Raw genomic sequence first — 24490 nt, forward strand, 5'->3', positions numbered from 1 at the left:
ATAAAAATAATTTTCACAGTAATAATTTTATATTGATTACCTGTCACCATGATAATCTGTTGAATATATTAAGTTGAATGAAATGTATTATTAAAATTAATTTCACTTTAAAAAATGTGGCTACAAGAAAAATTTAAATTACATGTCTTGCATTTATGGCTCACATTATTATTCTGCTCAATAACACTGGCTTAAATAATCAGGAAGTCACCTGCTCCCTTCCATTTTCAACCCATATTGGTCTCTTTGCTGTTCCTCAATTTACCATGGCTATGTCAAGCCGATGTGTTGACTATTCCTTCTTCCTGGAAGATCCTCTCTTGGATATCCTTATGGTTAGTTTCCTCACTTTCTTCTGTTCTTTGCTAAACTTATCAGAAAGAACTTCTCTGACCAACAAATTTAAAATGGCCTCATCCAACACAAGTACACACCCACCATCTCTCTTTTTTCAAAATACTTATACCTGGTATATTATATGTAGGTGCGTGTGTGTGTGTATAATCTCTACTTAGTAGAATATAACCCCCACGAAATCAAGGGCTTTGTTTTGTTTACTGTTTCTCTAGAATAGTGACTAGCTTAAGGTAGATACTAAATAAATATTTGTTAAATAAATGAAAAGATAGAACATCATTTAAAATAAAGGTGACATCGAAGAGATTTTATCATGAAGGAAGCATTGGAAAATGAGAAGAACTAAGATTTTCTGAGTGCCTACAATGAACTAGACACTGTACTAAGCACTTACATATAATATCTTAATAAATCTTCATAGAAATGTACTTACAGATGAGAAATCTAAAGCTCAGATAATTTAAATAACTTTCCTAAAGTCACTTAGCCAGTATGGAACCTCATTTCAATACTTTTCATTTTATTTCCATGTCTTCAACTTCCTTCTCTGGCTCCCAGACTAAATTAGGTGCTCTTGTACTCTCTGAGTACCCTCCATTTTCCCTTCATATCACTTGTCACCACGGTAATTCATTTTGTAGTGTGATATTTAATGTCTGTCTTCTTCACTGCACTTTAAACTTCAGATAGGTGGCAATGAATATCTTGTTGACATTTCCATATCTAGAGCCTTCCACCTTCCTTGTCTAGTGCTTAATTTCTCACACATATATATTGAACAAATGAATGAAGTTAACTTTATCCCAAAATATTGTAATTGATGAGTAGGTTATTCGTACCTGATAAGAATTAATGATTTTGTAGATCAGCTACATGAACTGCACCCAGTGGAACAATGACCGGCTGGATATTCCAGGGGAGAGTATGCTGGTGTGTCAGTGGACTATTTGTTCTTCACAATGGACCACAGGTAATGGGCTATATGTTATGAATTTCCTCTGGAAATGTGCTGTCCATCATGGTAATCCCCTAGCCACATGGGGCTATTTAAATCAAAATTAATTAATATTAAATAAAATCGAAAACTCCTTTCCTCAACCATTTTAGCCAAATTTCAACTGCTCAGTAATCATTCGTGGCTTGTGCTTGCTGTATTGGATGGCACAGATAAAGAAAATTTCCATTATACGGAATGTTCTATTGGACAGCACTATTCTAGAAAGTTTAAAATGTCCTTGGGAAGATTTATTTTTAAATCAGAAGAGGCCTGTTTGTTTGATGAGTTTTGTATTCTAACTCAAATTAAACTTTGAGAAAGAGTTCAGTAATCTGTATTCCCAAGTGTTTCTGGGCAAGACCTAGCCATGGAAAAGGAGCTTCGTTGTCCAGCAGATGAAACATTTAGTCAGACGTGCTCATGCACAGCCAGTTACTGGTGTGGAAAGAACCACCCCTCCAAGGGCTCCAGGCAGGCCTACTGTTCCAAGGACGCTGCCAGCACCTTGCTGGATGGAGCCCTATGTCTCATGCCATTCAATACCATCCCTTTGCGTTTGATGTACAAAACAGAAGACTGAAATCTGAGGAAGAGGAAAGGGCTTGGGATGCCACATGCACCTCAGACTGTAGTTAGATTCACAACTTCTGGAGAGAAAGCTTTTAAATGTTCCCTTCTTCAAAACTTCACGTATCTTCAGGTAATTTCTTCACAATATAACTTTCAATGATTTTGGCCAATACAAGTTAACCTTTTTTTTTTTTTTTTTAAAAAAAAAAAAAAAAAAAAAAGAATCCTCAAATAAGGACCCTAAGCACAGAAATATACAGTTGGGAATTACATGGAGGGAGAACACAGCTCTTACGTAAGCAAAGAGTTTGAGTTCTTCAAAGCTGTCCTGCAATGAGCTGCCTGGAGAGACAGTAAACACCCTGGGAAAGCTGAGTGACTTCTTGATGGAGGTAAAAGAGAAGACCACAACAGCAGGCTGGCGAATTTCATAACCTTTTTTGAGATTCTGTTGCTACAGATTTTTCTTCCCTAATTGTCGAGGTAAAACATTTCCTGTCATTGCCTTAGAAAAGAAAATGCTTTATAGACAAGAATAAAAATTATATTTTCTATTTTATTTTCTGGTTCAGTTCCAGGGGGGATAAGAATTTTCTTAGCTTGAACCTTCTGGTTACTGGCTCTATTATTTGTTCACATTTCTCCATCATTTGCCAATCCTACTGAGCTTAGTCTCTATCAAGGCTGCAAACAGTTCATGGTTCTCACTTCTAGACATGAAACCAACGGAGAGCTGAGGGAACCACTAGGCAGCCCCACATGCCCCAACTCAACAGGTGGGGAACATGGAATTTTTATTTTCTTTGGGGATGAAGCCCCCCACTCACCGTGACTTCCCCTAGCCTTTCAGGGTAGGTATTTCCAATCCCTCCGGAGATTTTCTTAGGAGAGACACCGAGTGACAATGGTGCTTCTGTGTACAACTGGGAAGTAGTGGTGAAAGTGGTGAAGGATGCAGGTAGGGACTGGGGAGTTGGTAAGGCTGGATAGAGAGGTGCTAGGGTGGGACAGATGGTTTCCTGAACAGTGAGCGGGATAAGGAGTAGAGAGAGTAGACCCGAAGTGGCAGCCGCGAGACAAACGCGAAAAGCACCGAAAACGCGAAGACAGGAGCCTCGGCGGACCTGGGCGGGGCAGAATGGGGAAGGGTCACGCCGGGACGTAACCGGCTGTGGGCTGGGGGAGGCGAGCGGGAAGGGAGTTGCGGGCGCTCGTCGGGGGCTCTGGGACCCGAGCTCCGCTGATGAGGTCAGTGGAGCCGACGCGCTGGGAGGAGGGCGGCGGAGCCCCCGGACGCGGGTGTTGCGAGGCTGGCGGAGGGGCGGGACGGGACGGGAAATGGGACGGAGAACTAGGACCGGGGGAGGAGGAACGAGGGGGCGTCGGCGCTGGAAGCCGGAGGCGGCCCGACAGGGATCGTTTCCTTCCGGAGAGGAGGCCGGCTCTGGACCTAGGCGCGGGCGGGGGGCGTCCAAGGGCGGGTGACCGGGAAATACAGCGGCCCGCGCTCCCCGCGGCTGGCAGCCGTGGTGCTCGTGGCTCCTCCTCCGGGCCAGTCCGGAGCTCGGCGGCGGAGGGAGCGAGGGCGGGGGCTCGGGAAGGAGGGAGGAGGGAGGGACCAGGCGCGCCAGTGACAGGGTGGCAGCCTAGGAGCGGACGCCTTGCCGCCGCCGCCGCTCCACCTCCTCCTGCAGCTCCTCTCGCTGCCGCCGCCGCCGCCACCGCCACCGCCGGGAGAAGTTTCACTCCCGACCCTCGCTCGGAGCGGAGAGCTCGGCCGGCAGCTGCAACGCGCCGCCGGCTAGGCGCCCGGAGCGCTCCGACCCGGAGGCGGCGTCAGAGCCTGTGCTGCGGGCGGCGGCCGGGGCTGGGGGTGTTGAGGCGGAGGAGGGGCGGTTGTGAAAAGGCAGACCCTTGCGCAGCGCCGCAGCCGCTCAGCCAGCGTCAGCGCCCGGGGCAGCCGCGATGGCCGTGCGCTCCCGCCGCCCGTGGATGAGCGTGGCATTGGGGCTGGTGCTGGGTTTCACTGCTGCGTCCTGGCTCATCGCCCCCAGAGTGGCCGAGCTGAGCGAGAGGAAGAGACGCGGTTCCAGCCTCTGCTCCTACTACGGCCGCTCGGCCGCTGGCGCTGGCGCGCAGCAGCCGCTCCCCCAGCCTTATGCCCGGCAGTGGCCGGAGCAGTCGCCGCCCCCAGCGCGCCAGGAGTTCCAGGGGCCGCAGCTGCCTGAAGCAGCGCCGGGGGTAACCAGTTTTCGCAGCAGCCCCTGGCAGCAGCCACCTCCGCTGCAGCAGCAGCGGCGGCGAGGACGCGAGCCCGAAGGCGCGACGGGGCTCCCCGGAGCCCCTGTGGCCGAAGGGGAACCTGAGGAGGAGGATGGAGACGCGGCTGGGAAGCGGAGAGGCGGTCGGCCGGGGAGTAGCCACAACGGCAGCGGGGACGGGGGCGCCGCCGCCCGGAGCTCCCGACCCCGGGATTTCCTGTACGTGGGGGTGATGACCGCGCAGAAGTACCTGGGCAGCCGCGCGCTGGCAGTGCAACGGACCTGGGCGCGCTTTATCCCCGGCCGTGTGGAGTTCTTTTCCAGCCAGCAGCCCCCCAACGCTGGGCTTGGCCACCCCCCGCCACCCCTGCCTGTCATCGCGCTGCCTGGGGTGGACGACTCCTACCCTCCCCAGAAAAAGTCCTTCATGATGATCAAGTACATGCACGACCACTACCTGGACAAGTATGAGTGGTTCATGCGCGCCGACGACGATGTCTACATTAAAGGTGACCTCCCACCCCCTGCTGTCCCGTCTCCCCGCCTCCCCGACTCCTTTCTCTGCAGCCAGCCCCAGTCCCTGCCCAGCCGCTATCTCTGGCCAGCCCCTCTCTGCTTTTCTGCCAGCACGTGCTCCGGGCTCCTGCAGCCCCGAGCCGGTCGCCCCCCCCACACCCGCTCGCCTCCGCCCACCATTCCTAGTCCGCTCCTCCTCCTCTCCTGCGGTCTGGACCCTCCTCACACCTGCCCAGCTTTTTTCGCCTTCCTCACTCTTGCTGCTCTGGTTTCCACCCACCTCTTGCTACTACTCTTTATCACGTAGGAAGGCGAGGAAAGGGACCTCGGGGTTAAGCCTGAGGCTGTTCCCACTTTACACTGCTCTGAAAGCCCCAGGTGGTGGTAGTTTCCCTAATCGGTCCAGAGGGGCGTGTCCTCGGTGGAGAAAAGGAGGGTGAAGGATGCAGGCGAGAGCCAGTTTGGAGATCGGTGATCTTGATTATCCCTCTATCCTTTTGTTTTTACTGGATCAAGCTTAGTTTTGGAACTGGTGAGATTGAGGAATCATCTTCGCTGTCCCACACCCTTCTCTGTGCGTTTCCCTTCCTTCTGCACCACCCGCCGCTCAATGGGAGTCTTTGTGCATCCCAGCCGCTCCCGCGCACAGCTCTTTCCAGCCACCGCAGTGCAGCCTCAAGCAGTTCCTTACGCCCCCGGCAACAGCTCAGTAAAACCCTGAGGGGATGGCTGTATTGACAGGAATTGGTGGTGGGGGAAAAGGGGACAGCGCCCGCGAATTATCCAGACCCTAGGAGCTCCAAGCTGTACTAGCACACACAAGGCTGGATCCTTTCCAGTCCATCTTGGTGGCTGCGGCGTTAAGCAGGGGCTGGGAAGCCCTTCCCGAAACCACGCGCAGCCCCAGCACGAGAAAACTTTGTCCGTTTTAAAAGAGGCGCGGTCCTTCGCCCTGCGTGTGAGTGGCTCTGGCCAGAGATTGCTAAACTGAGCAGAGGAATGTTCCTTAGAGCGGGAGGAAATCTTTACAGTCTTGCTCTTTGCGGAGAGGAACACAAGGGAAGTAGCTAGGTTGTATTGAAGGAGGGCTCCGTGTGTGTGTGTGTGTGTGTGTGTGTGTGTGTGTGTGTTTTGGCTGCCTTGGGTCTTCTTTGCTGTGCGGCCTTTCTCTAGTTGCGGCGAGCGGGGGCTACTCTTCATTGCGAGCGCAGGCTTCTCATTGCGGTGGCTTCTCTTGTTGCGGAGCCCGGGCTCTAGGCACGTGGGCTTCGGTAGTTGTAGCACTCTCGCTCAGCAGCTGTGGCGCATGGGCCTAAGTTGCTCCACCGCATGTGGGATCCTCCAGGACGGGGGGGGGGGGGGGGGGGGGGCTCGAACCCGTGTCTCCTGCATTGGCAGGCGGATTCCTAACCACGGAGCCACCATGGAAGCCCCTCCCTGTGTTTCTTTCCACATTTCCTAGCTTCTTGGTCAAAGGGGGGCAGCCCTTACTTAGTTTACACCACTCTAATTGTAGCCTCATTGCTTTCTCCTGATTCAGGTAGTATCTTTTACATATTCAAGGAAAAACAAACAAATAAGACCCCCCCCCCAAAAAAAACTGTCACATTTTGGCAAGGACTGAGTGTAGAGTTAATAAATAACTAGAGATTTCTTGGGTTTGGGTTGAGAGGAGTGAAATCCTTAGAGATGGTTGGCAGAGAAAATATTGATAATTAGATATGAAAATAATGAATTGGATAAGTTGATACAAACATTTAAAAAATTGCATTCCTGGTGATTGCAGTATCTTATAGGTAGATATAAGTTATGTAGATATCTATAATTGATAGATCCACTATCTTTTAGTCCCCATGTCTTCTGTGTCTCTTTAAAATCACAAAGGTTTCCTGGCAGAAGTTTGCCACACTTTGCAGACAACTTCCAAAATGCATTAACAACATCCACTTCTGTCATATCTTTTAGTGCTTTGAAAGATTGTCCTTCAGAACATTGAAGTGCCATATTCTTTCCATTTCTATTAAGAATGAAAGGCATTTTGTATTAAGAACCCAATAATAGTCAGCTGAAACTCACTGAAATCCAAGGGGCATGGCATAGGATCAAGATAATGACTGCACGTGCTGTGCTTATCAAAAAAGATGGTAGAAATGCTGACTGGGAATGTAAAGAAGGTGACTACTTATTCCAGTATATCACTTGGTAGAGTACGAAATGCTTTGGAACTGTTTTAGCTACAGAACTTTATTTTAAAATTGTTTTTCCTGATGAACTTACAAACTATAAACCAATTATATAAATGTTAACAAATGTTAATTTTTTCCTAAAAGAGTACTTTCCAAAGTTCCAAAGTGTTATATTTCAAGGCAAGTTTGATATTCTCTCTCTTTCTCTCTCTCTATATGTATGTATGTATATACACACACATACATATATGTATACACACACCTTTTGGGTTGTATATGACTTGAGTTTAGTTACGGACAAAACACTAAACTAAATCAATTATCAGGGTATCAGTAGTCTGCCAATCAGGGCTGAATATTAATATTATATTTCTGAGAATTTTATCACTACTTCATACATGCTAAGAAACCTGTTTTTATTCTCCTTGTCATTATTTCACCTTTAAAAAAAATCTGATGACTGTCATCAGATGTAAGGTTTTTCATTGACTAGAAAGTTGATTAAATTTTATTATAATTTAACAAGAACTGAATGTAGAGTTAATAACTAGAGATTTCTTGGGTTTCGGTTGAGAGGAGTGAAATCCTTAGAGATGGTTGGCAGAGGAAATATTGATAATTAGATATGAAAATAATGAATTGGGTAATTTCATACAAACATTTAAAAAAGAGGGCATTCCTGGTGAATGCAATTTCTTATAGGTGGATAGATAGGTATATGTGATGAAAATTTTATTATAATTTAGAAATTAGTATTTTTAAAATAATGGAATATTCAAAGAGGTTTTTCTTCTTTTCAATTGTATAAGACTTGTGGGGAGTTTATGCACAATATTGGAAGTTCTTTCCCTTGCTTGGTGTGTTATAAATGATTATGAAATTAGGAAAAGGAGTGATTGTTGTCTTTCTCTTTGTAGGTGATAAGTTGGAAGAGTTTCTTAGATCACTAAATAGCAGCAAGCCCCTCTACCTGGGCCAGACTGGCCTGGGGAATATTGAAGAACTTGGAAAGCTGGGGCTAGAGCCTGGGGAGAACTTCTGCATGGGAGGACCTGGAATGATCTTCAGTCGCGAGGTTCTCAGGAGGATGGTGCCACATATTGGTGAATGCCTCAGAGAAATGTACACGACTCATGAGGACGTGGAAGTAGGAAGATGTGTTCGACGTTTTGGTGGTACTCAGTGTGTCTGGTCTTATGAGGTAAGACTTAAGCTGTGATGAAAATGTTCTCATATTACAGGTGGGTGACAGTTTACAGTCTGGGGCAGTGATTCTGTTTATTCTCTCTGTATCTTTGTATTTGCTTGAAAATGATAGCAACAGCCAGTGATGGACACAAGGGCGATTGTGGGAGATGCCTTTCTTATCAGAGCTGAGGCCTGTCCCAGGCTTTGTTATTAGCGTGACCCGTAACTTTAAGCAGCAGCTTATGTATATAGTCACATCTCTGGAAGATGCTACTTCCGCTTTATTTGCTTTATTGGTGTTTATATACATGTGTATCCGTTTCCTGTCTCTAACAAGAGGATTAATTCTGTTCTCTTGGGCTGTAGTTTTTCGCATTTCATCCTTTGTTTGTTGTTGTTTTGGTTAGGTATGTAATCGCATCTCTTTGTTTTCAAATAGTTAAACTCTGTAGTTTCTTGGAAGATTCTTATGTGAAAATTTAACATACATTTTTAAAGCATAGGAAAAATTAACTCATAATGTTATATCACTTATAATAGACTTATTCACAAAACTTTAAAAGGCACGATTATGTGGAAAAACAGAAGTTCTGAAGATGTTAAGTAACTGCTTAATATTATGACTAGTTCTCTAAAATTTTGTTTTATGTCTGCCCTCATTCCATTTTCTCAACCGCACCCATTATTTAAATAATCTGAGTTATGAACTGTTGTTTTATTGTAGTAATTCATTTTACGAAATAATCTGAGGTTTTTTTCCTTCAGAAATTGGTTTTGAAATGAAAAGCAATTGCGTTTAAAACAGTTTTCCTGAAAGTTAATCTTAGTAAAAGTTACTTAACACTTAAATAATGCATTGCAGTTTTCACTACAGTTTGGTTTTCAAGTGGTTGGAGTTAAATGTATTTTAGCTACCCTGCATACCTTTGTAGATTATAACTTAACTCATTTACTTACCTTTTCAAATTTGTCATGCTTTCTCAGTATCGAAGAAACATTTTATGAAAACATGTTCCCTGTGAAGTCATTATACCTCAAAATTACACAGTCCCATTCATTTTTCTTTTAGAAGTGTAATCCCACTTTCCTTAATTTAGCTTTCTTTTTTATGCATCATGATATTTACACTATGGGGAAGTATTTCTTATATTTATTACAGAAAGTAAGTATTAATAGTAACTAGTTACTTGGAATATGTACTATGCAAATTTAAAATTATTACATACCTTATTCCTTTTATTGATAGAAACTAATTTTCTTTTATAAAACCAACTTACGTATACCTTTATAATAAAAATGTAGATAAGCACATTATAGTTTAAAAATAGGTAATTTAATAAACTCAATGAAAAAGATTTGTCTCTCCATTTAATATAAAACTAATTGGAAGGCAAAAAAATACTTTATATGGAAAACACAGTCAGTTGATTTTTGTTTACATGAAAATATTATTTTTCAGACATTGTCTCTGTATGGATGAGTAAAAAAATCATATTTTAAATAAAGATGGAAAATTATTATATTTTATCTGATGCTTTATTGCCTTAACATCACATAGAAAGTTTTAACAAACCTTTTATGACCCTCCATTCAAGTTTTCATTGATTCTGCTGTGAAGGTACAGTCCTCACATAGCAGCCTGCCCATTCCTGATCCAAGACAGTAAAATATGCTCAGGTGACCTACATGCTCAAGAATTGATTTAATATTTTATTTATAATATAGGCATTTGTTCTGGTTAAAGGGGAGTTAATCGTAGATATCTGCACCCTCTCTGTTAGAATAAGTGGAATCTTAGATCTTTTCATTAATTGACATAAAAGAAGAGACAAACAAAGGGAACTCCAAGTCTTGTAGGATATAACTTTATGGTCACCATATTTACATTAACTTTTGGCAATACATTTGAATTTTAGACTGACAGTTGCCCATCGCTAACTTCAGAATCTGTATGAAAAAAATAATTTCTACATTTTTTCCTAGCATTAGAAAATGTTATCTTCTAAAGGAATACTGTTTCAGAATGTTGACTTTATGTTTTGCTAAGCAATTACATAGAATTTACTTTATTTTGGAATTTCAATCTTTAAAGGAGCTATTTAAACAACATTTATTTTAAAGGTGGCATTGATTTAATCCTAACCCTGACCCTAACCCTAACCCTGAGTCTTATTTAAAGGAATAATGGAAAATTTCTTTACCAAGGAATATATTAAATAGTATCTGTTAATAAATTTAGTAAAGATAAGTATACAATTAAATTATATCTAAGCATTTTAACATTAGGGTGTGTTCTACATTTTCTGGACACTGACTAGGTAGATTGGGGCACAGCCAAACTAGGGCTTTCCAGGTCGGGTTTTAGGTTACTTGAAATGTCCAACTATGCTACTGATCACATTATATGGAAAAATTAATCTATTCCACTCTGGGTTGGCATTCACATAAAGGTGAGATTTCACATCTGGTCATAGAATAAACTATGAAACCCATCAGTAATTTTGTTTCCATATTTCTTTTATAAGAACCATCTACAACAGAATTTTCTTAAAATTTTGAATTTTCTTTGCTAAACTTTCCATAGCTTTTAGGATTTTGTTTGACTTTTCCTCCTAATGAAAGTTCTTGCAGAGTTAACAGCGCTGTTACAGAAACATGTTCACAATTTTTGAGTTTGAATAAATGAAGCATCATGATGGAATGTTATCTTTTAAAAATGCTAAACAGGCTTGCAGATCTTGTAGGAAGAGAATTGGACAAAAATATTACAATTATAGATTGTATAGCGTGTAGCTATTCTTGACTGTGAATTACATTATTTGAAAATCTAGGAATCTTCTAGTATTCTTTACTGCTGAATTAAAGTCTACTTTCCCTGTTTATATATACAGTGAAGCATAATATTGGCAAGAGGGAGGAGAGGGAAGGAGGGTGAGAGAGACAGAGAGATGGAGAGACAGAGAGATAGAGAGAGGTATAAACTTGAATTTGGGTTTGAGTCACCAGTCTACCACTCATTAGTTTCATTGTCTTTTTAAAATTACTTCTCTGAACCTTGTTTAGTTCAATTGAAAGCAGAGATTGTAATGGTGTCTGCTTCATAGATTTTGTAGAAGATTAAGTGAAATGGTGAAATGATCCATGTAAAGTTCTACATAGTATTTGGCACGTAGTAAATTGTCAGTAGGTGTTAGCTATTATTGTCATAGTGCTGAATAGATCATGTATGATATTACATATAACATGAATTCATCAATTTTATTCATTTACTAATTATTATTAATGAGTGATTCATCTATATCAAAAAGTCAGATGAAATAAAATTTTTTCCAATGAAGAATACAAGTGTAAGGTTTTTTTGGCAAAGAACAAGAAATGAGTATGTTTCAGTATTTTAGAACTCTGAGGAATCCAGTATTGGTAAAACAGAAAACATGGATGACTTTCAGACATGCACTACAAATATTTGCTTCAGTCTTTGAGTATCGTATTAAATAACTGATCTTGAGACTGTGGAAAATATTATTTAACAAGTGATTATTTAATATATGAATTGAAGGAATCTCAAACAGATCAGATTCTATCTACATTAAAAAAAATTACTGTATGGATTTCTAGATTAGCCCCCTTTTCTGAGTTTCATTGGAATTTTCAGTAGAAAAGGAAGTCAGTAGTATCTCATTCTGCAGTCAGTTCACAGGACCACCCTGGAACTTGTCTCTCAAGGCAGCTGGAACCCCCTCCTGATGTTTCCCAGGTGTTTCAGGAAGTGATATATATCAATAGCTTCCGTTCTTCCTCACGATAAGGTCCTGGTGGTCTGGAAAAATATGTCTTGCTTGTTGGCCCCTTGCTCTGTTTCTTCCTCTGTCATCTCTATCTACTTTTCCTTTCTTCTGTCATTAACGATCAATAAAATACATTACAAATGCATTTTGATATGCATTGTTTCTCATCACGTTCTCAGTAAATTAAATGCTCATGACAGGCCAACCTTGATATTCCAAGACATGACACATAGGGCCCAGGAATGGCTTGACTTCTTCTGAATAAAGAGGGCTTTGGTTGCTGATGGGTCTCAGACAGACTGGTTCTCTCTGTACCTGAGACCATTGGAGAGTCAGAATTGAGATTCTTCCTTCCCCACCTAGAGGTAGAAACATCTAGTTTTCAAGGACATGGCAGATGTTCATAATCAACAGACTTCGTGGGTTGCTGTTATACTCATTTATATCTCAATTGTATAAGTATAGATGACTAACTGAAGCATGATCATGAAAAATTATTCTATGCTTTACACTCTGTGAGTGTTAGAATTTATTGGCACCTACTGTTGGCTAAGTTCACATTTTTGGTTGAGCTCTATCTTGGCTACTGCTTTTCTAGTTATCTGAGCTACAATCTGGCAGCTTGGGAGGCTGCATATGGCTCTTAAATGTTGTTTGGCACGTGGGGTGTTTTAAGGTTTTCTTCATTTTGTTTTTTGATGCCATTAGCAGAGGCAGGCAGTCTTGAGTCCCTTCATGACCTATTGTTGTGCACCAGCCTCTCCTTGCACGTTTAATTTAACTGCCTGGATCAGGTAGGCATAAGAGTGTTGATATTTTGAGTCAGATAATACACGTGTTGCAAATTTCATTAAAAGATTCTCTAGGAAATGAAGTAATTTTCTAGTGAGAATGAGATGTGTATTTTAAATAGTTTACAGAGAATTAATTTTTTCAAAGTTGGCTGTTTAGAGTTGTAAATCGTATAATGCAGTTACACTCTCTTTGTTATAGGTATTTTTAGTAAATTACTAGACTAGTGAGGAGTAGAAAGTTCTCACTGTTGAAAAATTATTTGTTTTATTTTCATTCACACAATTCATTTTCATTCTGTGTCTTAGCAGAATTGGAAGTTCCTTTTCTTTGGTTTTTGTTTTAATGAGATCACTTACATTAAAGCATTAAAATAATTTCGATGATTCTTCTTCTCCCTGTGAGGGAGTTTTGCATTTCATTCATCTAAGAGTCATTTTCAGAATAGTGTGTATTTATCTTTTTAATGTTAGCAGTTAAATGGAGCCAAAAAATATGTATCTTTATTTTGTCTAATTAAATGTTGTTTCAAAGAAAACAGAGTTCCATGTTGATGGAAATATTTCTCTGTGGTTTAAAAAATCATTTCTTATGACTAAACAGATTTTTAATAGATTTCTTAAAGAGTTAATTTCACACCAGAATGTCTTATGTCTAATCTTGGCCCCCTAAAGGCCATAAACACCCTAGAAAACTCCATTATTTCACAAAAGGATATATTCTGGAAGTGTTTTCCTGGGCTTGTAATACCAGAGAACTACACCATAAAAAATGTAGCTACATATAAATTCTTTGTAACATAACCATTAAGGTTAAAATATCTGTCCCATTCTTATAGGGCTGTTACACATCCTTCTTAGCTTCTTTCTGTTACTTATGAGCTTCCCTTTTCTGTAATGCTAATTTTACTGTATCATGAACATGGTTTATGCCCCTAAAGTATATTAATATCTATGGAAAAAGTAAAAGTCTGGGATTTTTACCTAAAATTCGGTCTTTCAAAAATTCAGTCTTTTCTTGGTTCTAATTCAGTCATATTTAGTTTTTAACTTAACTAAGAGCAGTGAGCGTCTCACACCTACTCTTCCCACCCCCATTCCACTTGTCAGATGAAATCATCCCTCATTGATTTTATGAAATCTCTTTTCTGCCACACTGCTTCCTTCATTGTACAAAATAAAATTGCATTGTGAGTTGAAGGACAAACTTGGTACAGTTTCTCCATGTTTTGTAGTCTTAGCTAGTCTGTTTTCATTGTTAACTAACGCCGTACCACCTGAATTCTGACAATGTGTGTTTTCCAACAGTTGTGAAAAATGCAAAGTTTGGAAGATGCTTCCATGCAATTTGAAATGAGTTCCATGATAACATAAACACTCATATTAGTTAAAAACTTTGAATACTCTTCCTCCTTAATTGATCAAAAGTATTCTAATTTCCTGAAAAAATTCCAAGTCAGTTTTCTACTTCCACTTCCTTTGTCTTGGTTTCCAAAAAGCTATGTAAGAAACGTTCATTTCAATCTCTTTTCTAGCTAGTGAATTAATGAATTAGTGCTCAACATACAAAAAAACGTAATCTATCATATAACTATACTGCATTTTACTTTGACTATAGCATGTTACTTCTTTTGCACAAAATATATTAAAAGTAACTTTTAATAAGGTGTTTAAGCTAAACATAAACTTCATTAAAATAAAATCAGTGTCTTGAATCATATGAGTCATTATTTGATATTATTGAGCAATAGGAAAACATGTAAACTGAAAAATTGAGGGGTTGCAGTTCCTCAGAATTCTCATGCTCTTTTCGTTTACTGTCCTATTAAACAATACTCTAGTTAAGGCTTAACCACAAATAAATCAGTTTGAGCCATGACATACATTTAATGTTAGCCTGTCTTGCAAAGGTGTTGGACATTTATAGTACCAAAAGCATGTTACAAGTTTCTAAATTAACTGAATCAAAATAATATATTTATTTTAAAAATTCAGCCGGCGTTGTTTTGGGAACTAACGAATGAAATGGATTTCTTAATTTTCTGAGATTTTAAAAATCTTCACTCACCGTTTATAATTTTGAAAGCTGTGTCCCTCATTCTTCACAGTCAGTGGTAGCTGAACTCTTCATTATCCCTTTCTGTTTCATTCATTTTTATTGTAGAGCTATTTATTTATAGAGTAGATGGTTTAAAGAAATATACAGATTAATAAAAGTAACATACAATAAAATAAAATTAAAATGTGAAGAAATAAGGGAAAAAGGAAGACATATAGAAAAATAAGAAAAAAAAAAGGAAAAATACATGTTGAGTTCCTTTTTTCCTGGCATTAAAGAGAACCCTACCTTGACTTGATACTAAGACCTGGGAGAAATCTTCCCCATGGAGCAGACAGGGGTTCTGAGGGATCACATACTCAGCACCACTTCTTTGATAAGTAGAATAGCATGATTTGCTTGGCTGTTTCTAATAAATTCCCTCAATATAAACCAAAACTGTAATGCAGAAGGGCAATTCTTCAGGAGGAATTCTACTTGGAGACAGTGCAATTATGGTCAGGTACACCATTGTTTGATAACTTCCGTGATTGTATTTTAAAATTCAGAATACTTTTCAGAGAGCCGTCTATGGGTATTACTTCTCAGGCAAATGTTTTATATTAGGTTGGCCAACAGGAAATTTGAATTATGCATATTCTCTGGTGAAAACCCAGAGTGTAGCCATTGTGTCCTTGATTAAGGGAAGATCTGTGGTTGTGCTTTGCTCGGCAAGAGGAATGTAGAGACACCAGCTACAAATGGAGAAATCAAACCAGATCATGGACCAAATGGTGACCCCACCTGAGGAGCCCTGAGTCAGGCCCAAGAGAATTCCTAACAACTCAGCCTTGAGTTATCAGTGTGGTTACCTAGCTTTTGAGCTAATTATTAGAAGTGTCTTTATTTCATAAATTTAATAATTATACTTATTATATGTTATATAAATAATTATATATTTATTAAATTTACTATATAATTTAATTTTAATGTAAATTTTGCATGCACAGATTAAAATATTTAAAGATCAACATTTTAATGATGAAACAATGTTTTAATAATCTAATAGTCTATTATACAAAAATAAATTTTAAATGAAATAAGGTCATTTAATATTCATGATGAATATCTTAAAATGTGAAAAAAAAATAGGGTGAAAATAAATTGAAGTATTCTGCTTTAGAATTCAGTCATCTCACATCTTAAAAGCCAGTTGATTTCATTTGCTCAAATACATTTATTGAGCACGTCCTATCAGCAGTGGACACACAGACCTTCCTTTTCCTCATGGAGCCCCCAGGGAGGAGAACTCAGGCTTCTAACCAATCTCTGCTTTCACATCTGATACAGAGTTGGGTTTCCCATCTCTGTCATCCTTCTCAATCTTTTTCCTTCTAAGTCATGAAAGCTCCAGTTGGGTCCAACATTGGTACCTGTCTTGGAACTAGGATCAAATGATTCTTATTTTAATTTTCTTAAGTGAGCATCTTCCTCTCGTTTGTATTACTGTCACCTGAAGAGGAGAAAACCAAAGACGTGTTTAGTAATTTTATGGCATATTAATATATTTTGTGCCTGTTATATAGCACAGATCACCAGGATTTTGTTTTTTAATTAAGTCTGGAACTATACTACCTGGCTTCAAATCCCACCTCTGCCATTCACGAGCTGAATGGCCTTAGTCAAGTTACTTAACTTCTCAGTGCCTTAGTTTCTTCATCTGTCGAATGGATATAACAACAGTACTTACCTCACAACACTGTTGTGAAGATTAAATGAGTTAATGTATATAGCAGCACTCAGAATAATACCCGGCAGTGTTAAGCATTCTGTAACTGTTAGTTATTTTTGCAGAAGCAGAATGGCATAAAATAGTGCCAACTTTACAGAGCCATTGCGAGGAATAAAAAGGTCAATGTATTAGAAGCCCTTAGAATAATGCTTGACATGTACTAATTCCTATATAACTGTTAACTATTATTAATATTTTCCAATTTACAATGTTCATATTCTTTTTTTCCTCTCATGGGAAAGAAATAATGTTGACTGGAAAGCGTTTATTGCAACTGCCTTCTGAAAACTGGGCTTTGCTGTAGTAGGGAGGGTGCTGGTTCAGTGGTTCCTGCTCTGACTGCGCAATGGAGTCCCCTGGGGGACTTTGAAAAAATTCTGATGATGGAACCCATCCCTGACTCATTATATCAGAGTCTTTTACAGGTGAGGCCTGTAGCATGGGTAGTGTTAAAAACTTCCCAGGTGATTCTAATGTGGCTCTAGGGTTTAGACCTTTGTATAAATTATTTTTTATTAATTTTCTGTTTTCAAATATCCAGTCCATTCTTAACTATTCCATAAATGTTATATTTTCCTTTTGGGAAAAATTATAGGAAAGGAATCAGCACTTCTGCATTTCTTTCTATGTCTATTACTCATCTGTTCCAAAGAGTTAGTCACTGGATTTAAAGACAATGAATATAAAGCCATCACTCACAGTTGTATGTTTCCTCATGTTCTGATTTTCATGGTTCATATATCACTTTTTTGTTTTAGAAAAATACAAGATTGATTTTAAAACATTTTTAGAAAAAAATACATTGTTTATTCATGCAAGGCTTAAGGTGTTAACTGATGGTTTTATTTATTACATTTGAATAACTATATAGTAAGAGAGCTCTTAAAATATATGTGGAATGTTTTCATTGACTTGTTTGCTTTAACAATGACTTTTTGAATTGGAGCTCAAAAGGAAAAAAGGTATCAGTGATCTATTTCATTGAGTACAGAAACCAAAACTTACTTAAAAACTTAAATGAATAACTTTGATTTTAGCCAGTTATTCTCAAATATTTCCTTGTCCACTGCTATAGCTGACTGCTATAATGGAGGGAAGTATAAGATACACAGGAATGTGAGGGAAGAAGTTCCCAAGGAGAACAGGAAAATGCAGTGCTTCCTCCAAACTAGAAGTAATGCACAGGGACATTGCCAGGTGAGTGGGGATACATGGGAAGGCAAAGGTGGAAGAATAGCATGATAGCAAATAGTGTGTTTGATTCAAGCATATCTGGTGGCAGGAGACATGAGGCTCAAAAGCTGCTGGTAGACCTTGATTGTGAAAGGCCCTGTATGTCATCCTCAAAGGTTTAGAGTATACCTTGTAGATCAGTGATTCTTAGAATTAGTGGGGGTGATGTAATTGGTTTAGATCCACTTATTATGGAGCCCATGAATAGTATGTTAAAGACCTTTCTGGGTGATTCTAATGAGCAGTCAGAGTGAAAAATCTGTTCCATAATGGGGAGCTTTGAAGAATTCTTCATAGGTAACCATGATCAGATCACCCTTTAGTGGCTGGAGCACGGAAGGATGGATTGGATGCTCTTGTGCCTAGGGATAGTGACACAAGACAGTTAGGAGGCTATTGCCCCAGACCAAGTGAGAGATGAGTCTTGATCAAAGAGTCAAAGTGGAAGTGGAGGTGAGGAGAAGGAATTGAGAGGTAGTGAGGAGAGAGAATTGACCAAAGTAGGTGATTGGTGAGATGTAAGGGTGGAATGGGGGAAAGTTTAAGGTGACTCCTAGGTTTTGGGCTCAGGTGATAGTATTATAATATTCCTAGCAATAGGGAATAATGGAAGAAGAGTAGTTTTCGGTGATTGGTGTATTTGAGGCATGGGCAGAGAAGAAATGACTTCTATTTTGGGTACATTGAGTCTCACTCATCATTCATTTATTCAGCAAATACTTACTGAGCACTTGATACTCCAGGCACTTTTTTAGGCACAGGAGTTATAGCAGTCAAAAAGAAAGAACAAATAGACAAAAGTCCTTGTGTTATTTTCTAGAGGGGAAAGACAATCAATAAGCAGGGGAGGGGCTAAGGGATGCAGGATGATGGGTGTGCAGTTTTAAATAGGATTGTTTGGTGGGCCTCACTGAGAAGATGATATTTGAGCCAAGCAGATATCTGAGGGAGAAGCCTTCCAGTCAAAAACAGTAGGTGGACAAGTCCCCAGGAAAATGTATTTGGCAGGTCAAGAACTAGCCAGAAGGCAAGAGAAACTAGAGTTGAGAAGGTGCTGGGAGAGTAGTAAAATGTGAGATCAGAGAGGAAAAGGGGTGAGAGATGATGGGTCAGGTATCATATATGGCTTTGTAGCCCTTTGTAAATACTTGAAAAGTGAGGCCCACATAGCTTGAACAACTTTCCCAGATTATACAGGCAGGAGTATTGCTCTCTTGTATTATCAGACTGCATGTTGATTATATACATACCAATTATGTGTATTATATCATATTTAGTATAAATGTATGTCTGTATACATAAAACATTTCTTAATGTATGAGCTTGTGAAGACATTTAATGGGGAGTCACAGGGGTGCTTTATTACTAACAGGCCAGTAAGTGGATAATGAGCATAAAGCATAATAAATGTTAAGTTATGAATTTGGACTTCCATTTATTGTGTGATTTACCAGATCTTTTATGCAATATTTTATGTCATTGTGTAGAGTTTTGCAATAAGACTGGAAAACAAATTTTGGGTCATTAAAGCATATAGCATGGAACTTTATCGTATAGTATTATTTGGCAGTGGATCAAGTTCTTTTCCTTGAAAATTTAGTTGACAATTTTAGATAGCAGTTTATTGCATATTTACATGACATCATTTGTTATACCTGGAGGTTATTCTTTTTTTTTTTTTTTAAAGGAAGGTTTTTTACTTTATTTATTTATTTATTTATTTATGGCTGTGTTGGGTCTTCGTTTCTGTGCGAGGGCTTCCTCCAGTTGTGGCAAGCGGGGGCCACTCTTCATCGCGGTGCGCGGGCCTCTCACTATCGCGGCCTCTCTTGTTGTGGAGCACAGGCTCCAGAGGCGCGGGCTCAGTAATTGTGGCTCACGGGCCCAGTTGCTCCGCGGCATGTGGGATCTTCCCAGACCAGGGCTCGAACCCGTGTCCCCTGCATTGGCAGGCAGATTCTCAACCACTGCACCACCAGGGAAGCCCCTGGAGGTTGTTCTTATAGAATTATTTTATAACACTTCTGTCTGAAATGGCTTTAGATCAATGTTCCACATCTCTTAGGATACGTCTTCCTTTGTCAAACTGGAGTTTCAGATTTATGAACATATAATTCTGTTTTGTGTCTTAATTAATTGCACTGTAGGTGCTTCTGCTACAAGTAGATTTACAGCAGGATAATTTTAGATTAATTACATAGCATATAAATCCATCATCCCCATATAATTGCTTACATTAAGATACATGTGTTTACCTTATGGTTGTTTAAAATTCTGCATTTCTTGTATTTAACCTGTATCTTGTCTTGGTTTCCCTTTTTTAAATTAAATATTCTTAAAGATTTACGAAGTTGTGGTCAAATTACAGAAAGAATATCTCCTAACTTTGGAAAGTCTGTATAGAGACCCACCACAGTCAAATAATCTTTGTTAATCAGTATTTGTTCTTCTGACAATATATTTTACAGTAGTGCTTGTGAATGTTTATTTTCATTGGTTGTAAGTGTGTAACTGATGATTACTTTTGCTAGTATACACATTTGTTACACATGCATTACCTTATTTATATATTCAATCGAGTAAATTGTACATATGGATTGTCTAACAATCAATTGTAAAAATAATTTCAAGTCCATTATAATTGATTTGTTTTTTCATTTAAAGAGCATTTAACAGTATACCATAAATTAATTTTTTGAAACCTAAACAATATAATGAATGGCATTGTGTTAATTGAAACACATAATCATTATAATATAATTATGATAGTTCTATGATAAAACAAAATTCTTGAATCAGACTCTATAAATGTAGGCATTTTCAATGAGGTCCTGTGAGTCCATAATTTAAATAAATTTTATTTTTCCGTCCTTTTTTCTACCTAACTTCTAATTTTCTTAATCTTAACTAAATTTTAATTTTCTGTCCTTTATTTCCCTAATATTTCTTTGTTTTCTAGAGTTCATAGTGTTCAGATGGTATTATCAGATTTCATTCCACCTCAGTCCAGTTTTAGATTGATTCCTTAGCTTACAAAATACAACCACAATGACCTAATATTCTGGACACATTATGAAGCTTCACTACACTTTTCTTGTAAAACTAAATTGCTAGATTAAGAGAGAAAATATGACATCTTATTTCCGTTTTGACACTTTTAACAAAGTGTCACATGAAGTAGGTTTTGTGTTCATAGATGCGAATAGAAACCTAGCAAACACTCTCAAAATAGTCAAGGCTTAAAAAACTTAAATCTCATTTGAATTAGACCAAAGTTCCATTTTGTCAAATACATCATTTTGAAGAATTGCTTGAAACAGTTGATAATGAGTGTAATTGATTTTACCAAATTTGACAAGACAGTTGTAAAATGTGTCTGAAAATACTGGAAGATCTGTTCCATTGCTTTCCAGGTGTTATTTTATAGCAGATATCAGTTTTGTGTAAAGTCTGTAAGTAATAATACTGACAGTTCCTGCTTATGTAAAACATTTGTGCTTTTATTTTTGAAAGAGCCCCTGCTTTCATCTTATTCTTTGTCCAAAGGTAGACTTGTGATTGAAAACACTATGTGAAAAAAATATTTTTGGGGATTTGAGTGATGAATTCCTTTTTTGGTTTTCTGTTTCACCATCCTAGTTTTAAATTTCAGTTTATATGCATGTGTTGATGGGAAATAAGCACAGCCATCCTCCACAATTCCTGGGTAAGATGAATCAAGAGTGACATTAGTGGCCTATGATTCTTATGGCCAATTTATATATACTTATAGTCACAGATTTTAGAGTATTAGAAAATTGTGAATACCTTTTTTGTTAGCATATTTGCCATGTTATTTTTTTTTCTGTAGAATAGAACTACTAATGTGGCTTGGCCAAATTAATCTAGATCTGGATTGAATAGATTTTCTCTTATTTTAAAAATTGGTTGGTAGTGCTGGCATCATTTTATACAGCTGTTTTGATCAGATTTTTTCTTAATGCTATACTCACTATTGAAGTAAATTTGGATGTGTCTCTGGATCATTTTAATAGTTAAGGTATATAGCTTGTGGAGAAAATGGAAGCCAAAACAAGAACTTATCATAGTGTAAAAAGCAGTGTAGACAACCTGATCAAATGCTGATCTGAAGCCTGGTGTGGTTTTATTAATTTCTACTCCATCTCGATATGAATAAATATGCTAGGAAATGTCTGAAATGTTTAGTATTTTATGATGTTTATGATAAATAATCTAAGCTTTTAAACTTTTCTGGGTATATAATATAATCAAATTAAGCATCAAATTGATTTATATTTATATATAGCTGTAAAAATAAACAATTGATCATTAGTTACGTAGCAAGCACTGTACTGGGCTGTAAGGGAGAATGAGTGAGATGAAATTTCCTTTGTCTTATGCTAGAAGTGGACAACAGGCTCAGAGCAGTTTAGTAACTTGCCCAAGGTCACACAGCTAGAGAGCTGTCAGAGTTTAGCTTCAAACTCTGGTTTATTTGATTCCAAAGACCGTGTTTTTTTTGAAATGTTACATTCACCTTCTGCCTGAGGATTCAAAGAATGACATTTCATTTTTATTTTAAATCTGTGATGTCAGATTGGAATTGACAAGTTCAAATATATTCAATATAAGGAAATTGGAAAGAAAAGAGGTAGGCTACAAAGGTCAGACAGTAAAGACCCAGAATGGAGAGGTGCTGCTTTACTTTTAGCATTCTCTCCACTAGACGGGCTTACCTGTTAGTGATAGAGTCTCTTAATCTTTCTGGAAGAGATCTGTGAAGAGTAAATTAAAGGGACCAAAATTGTTAGAGTTCTTCCAGTCCTTAGCATTTATGTTTACAAGAAAAATATCTAACATTAAAGTTTTCATTTTCAATAGAAACAGAATATCGTATATTTTACTCTACCTCAGGGCAAGATTAAAAATGTAGGCTGTCAGTTTTATCTAAATTGTTTTCTAGCTATACTATTTAGAAACGAAGTACACATGGGTGTATATATCACACTAGAATTTCAATTATTGGGGTATATTCTGAGAGCTCATTTTATCTTAAGAATATTTCTTGTTCTGATAATTAGTTTATGTTAGAATGACGATTTCTCATTTACTTCTCAGAAAAACACACACATAGAGGTAATTTCTCAGAAATAGTGAAATACATTTTTTCAAAAAGAGCTAAAACTTTGTAGAAACCCTTACTGTTTCAGAGATTTTTAATGTGAGTGTTTCATAGTTATTAGTTTCTAGGAGTGACTTTTACATGGACTTACATTGTTAATAAAATCCTCCTGAAAATCCCTACAGGTAAATGGGGTTATTACCATACTTATTAGAATTATCACAGTAAGTGGGCTTGCGCTGAGTGCCAGCCATATGCTTAGTTGTAGACAGAATATGAAAATAAAGATGGTGCTTCAGATAACAGCTTTAGAAAGCTACAGCTACTTCTTGAGTTTAAACAAAATGTAAAGTTATACAGTAGAAATATCAGGATATTAGATCATATCAGAATGAGTGTATCTGAAGCACTTACCAAGTATAAGATTCCATGTATTGTTCTTCCCATGAAGAGTTTAGAGTGTAGTGGGAAAAGAAAGAGCGAAATGAGAACGTTAATAGTGTGGAAGTGAGCATGGAATTGATGAGTTGTATGTAGACAAGCACTGTAAATGTTTAAAAGGAGCATCGTTGGGGGCTATAAAGTCTAGGCAGGAAGGCTTCATGGAGAAGTTGACCTTAACTTTAAAGAGTAGGTAGGTCAGTTCTCCAGGCATAGGGAAGGGTTGAGCCTAGATGGGCTGTGCATTATACCCTGAGGGCATGGTGTAGGCAGGCTGGCCTCCCCTAGGTCAAAGCTGTAGAAGAGGGGGTCACAGCACAAAAGAAGGAAACAGAGATTTTGACTGTGTCGGTGTCTACCTAAGAGCCGAACTGTTGCCAGAAAGACACAGACAAGAGATGACAGATGGACCCTGAAAAGTATGAATGACCGTCCTCTTTTACCGCTGGGTATAGAGGATCTCTTCTGGCCTCTCAATTAGAGTTAAAGTCTTGGAATTCTGGAAACCCTTATGCCACTAGGTTAACTTAATGTACTCTGAAAACAGCTTTATTCAAATTCCTGTGCAATGTGCCTCAGTCTTTCCAATCCAGTTCATTTTGAAATGCCTCTATCTGAGCCTCCATGATATTATTAAAACCTGCCTGTAATGCTATTTTTAGACTCATATATCATGCTAACTGAAAAAAAAATTTTTTTTTCATTTTGACTAATCCACTGAAAACAGCTTCTGATTGTGCAGCTTTGCAAATAATTTAAAACATGTATATTTGTGAGGAGTATATCTAGCCTGAAATTGTGGCTATATTCTTATTTATTAATGTTCTACAACTATTTGTGGGCAAACTGCCTTCTTAGTCTTGCTTTGTGGGTATCAACTGATTGGCAGGGCTGATTTCTTCCAGCATAGCTGTAAATGAGGCCTTTTAAAAAAAGATACTCATTAATTGTTGTCTCAAATTTTAATTAAGGAAATCATTAAGTGCTTAATAAATTGTACCTGGGCTCTTAATATTTTTAGTTTTTAAAATTATTTTCTACTAACCTTTCTCTAAGGAAACACTTACCAGTTTAATGCTATAAATATTGGAGTAGATGTGTAAAAGCTATTTTACAAGTTATCGTGTCAGATAAGAATGTGTTTAACTAAAGAAGACAGAAAACTTGGCCACAGTGGTTTTTGTTTGTCTATTTTCCAGAATGTGTAGGT

General features: G+C 38.6%; 1 protein-coding gene across 1 annotated transcript in view; it reads left to right on the forward strand.

The window, feature by feature from the left end:
• Positions 1-3833: 3833 nt before the first annotated feature.
• CHSY3 (chondroitin sulfate synthase 3) overlaps positions 3834-24490 on the forward strand; it is a 302058-nt gene continuing 281401 nt past the window's right edge. Inside the window, exons 1-2 of the mRNA XM_059919452.1 lie at positions 3834-4694; positions 7805-8088. Coding sequence (XP_059775435.1) covers positions 3890-4694; positions 7805-8088 — 1089 coding nt within the window. The 5' untranslated portion in view covers positions 3834-3889. The remainder of the gene's footprint in view (positions 4695-7804; positions 8089-24490) is intronic.

The sequence above is a fragment of the Balaenoptera ricei genome, chromosome 3, assembly GCF_028023285.1.
Source record: "Balaenoptera ricei isolate mBalRic1 chromosome 3, mBalRic1.hap2, whole genome shotgun sequence".
Taxonomy (NCBI): Eukaryota; Metazoa; Chordata; class Mammalia; order Artiodactyla; family Balaenopteridae; genus Balaenoptera; species Balaenoptera ricei.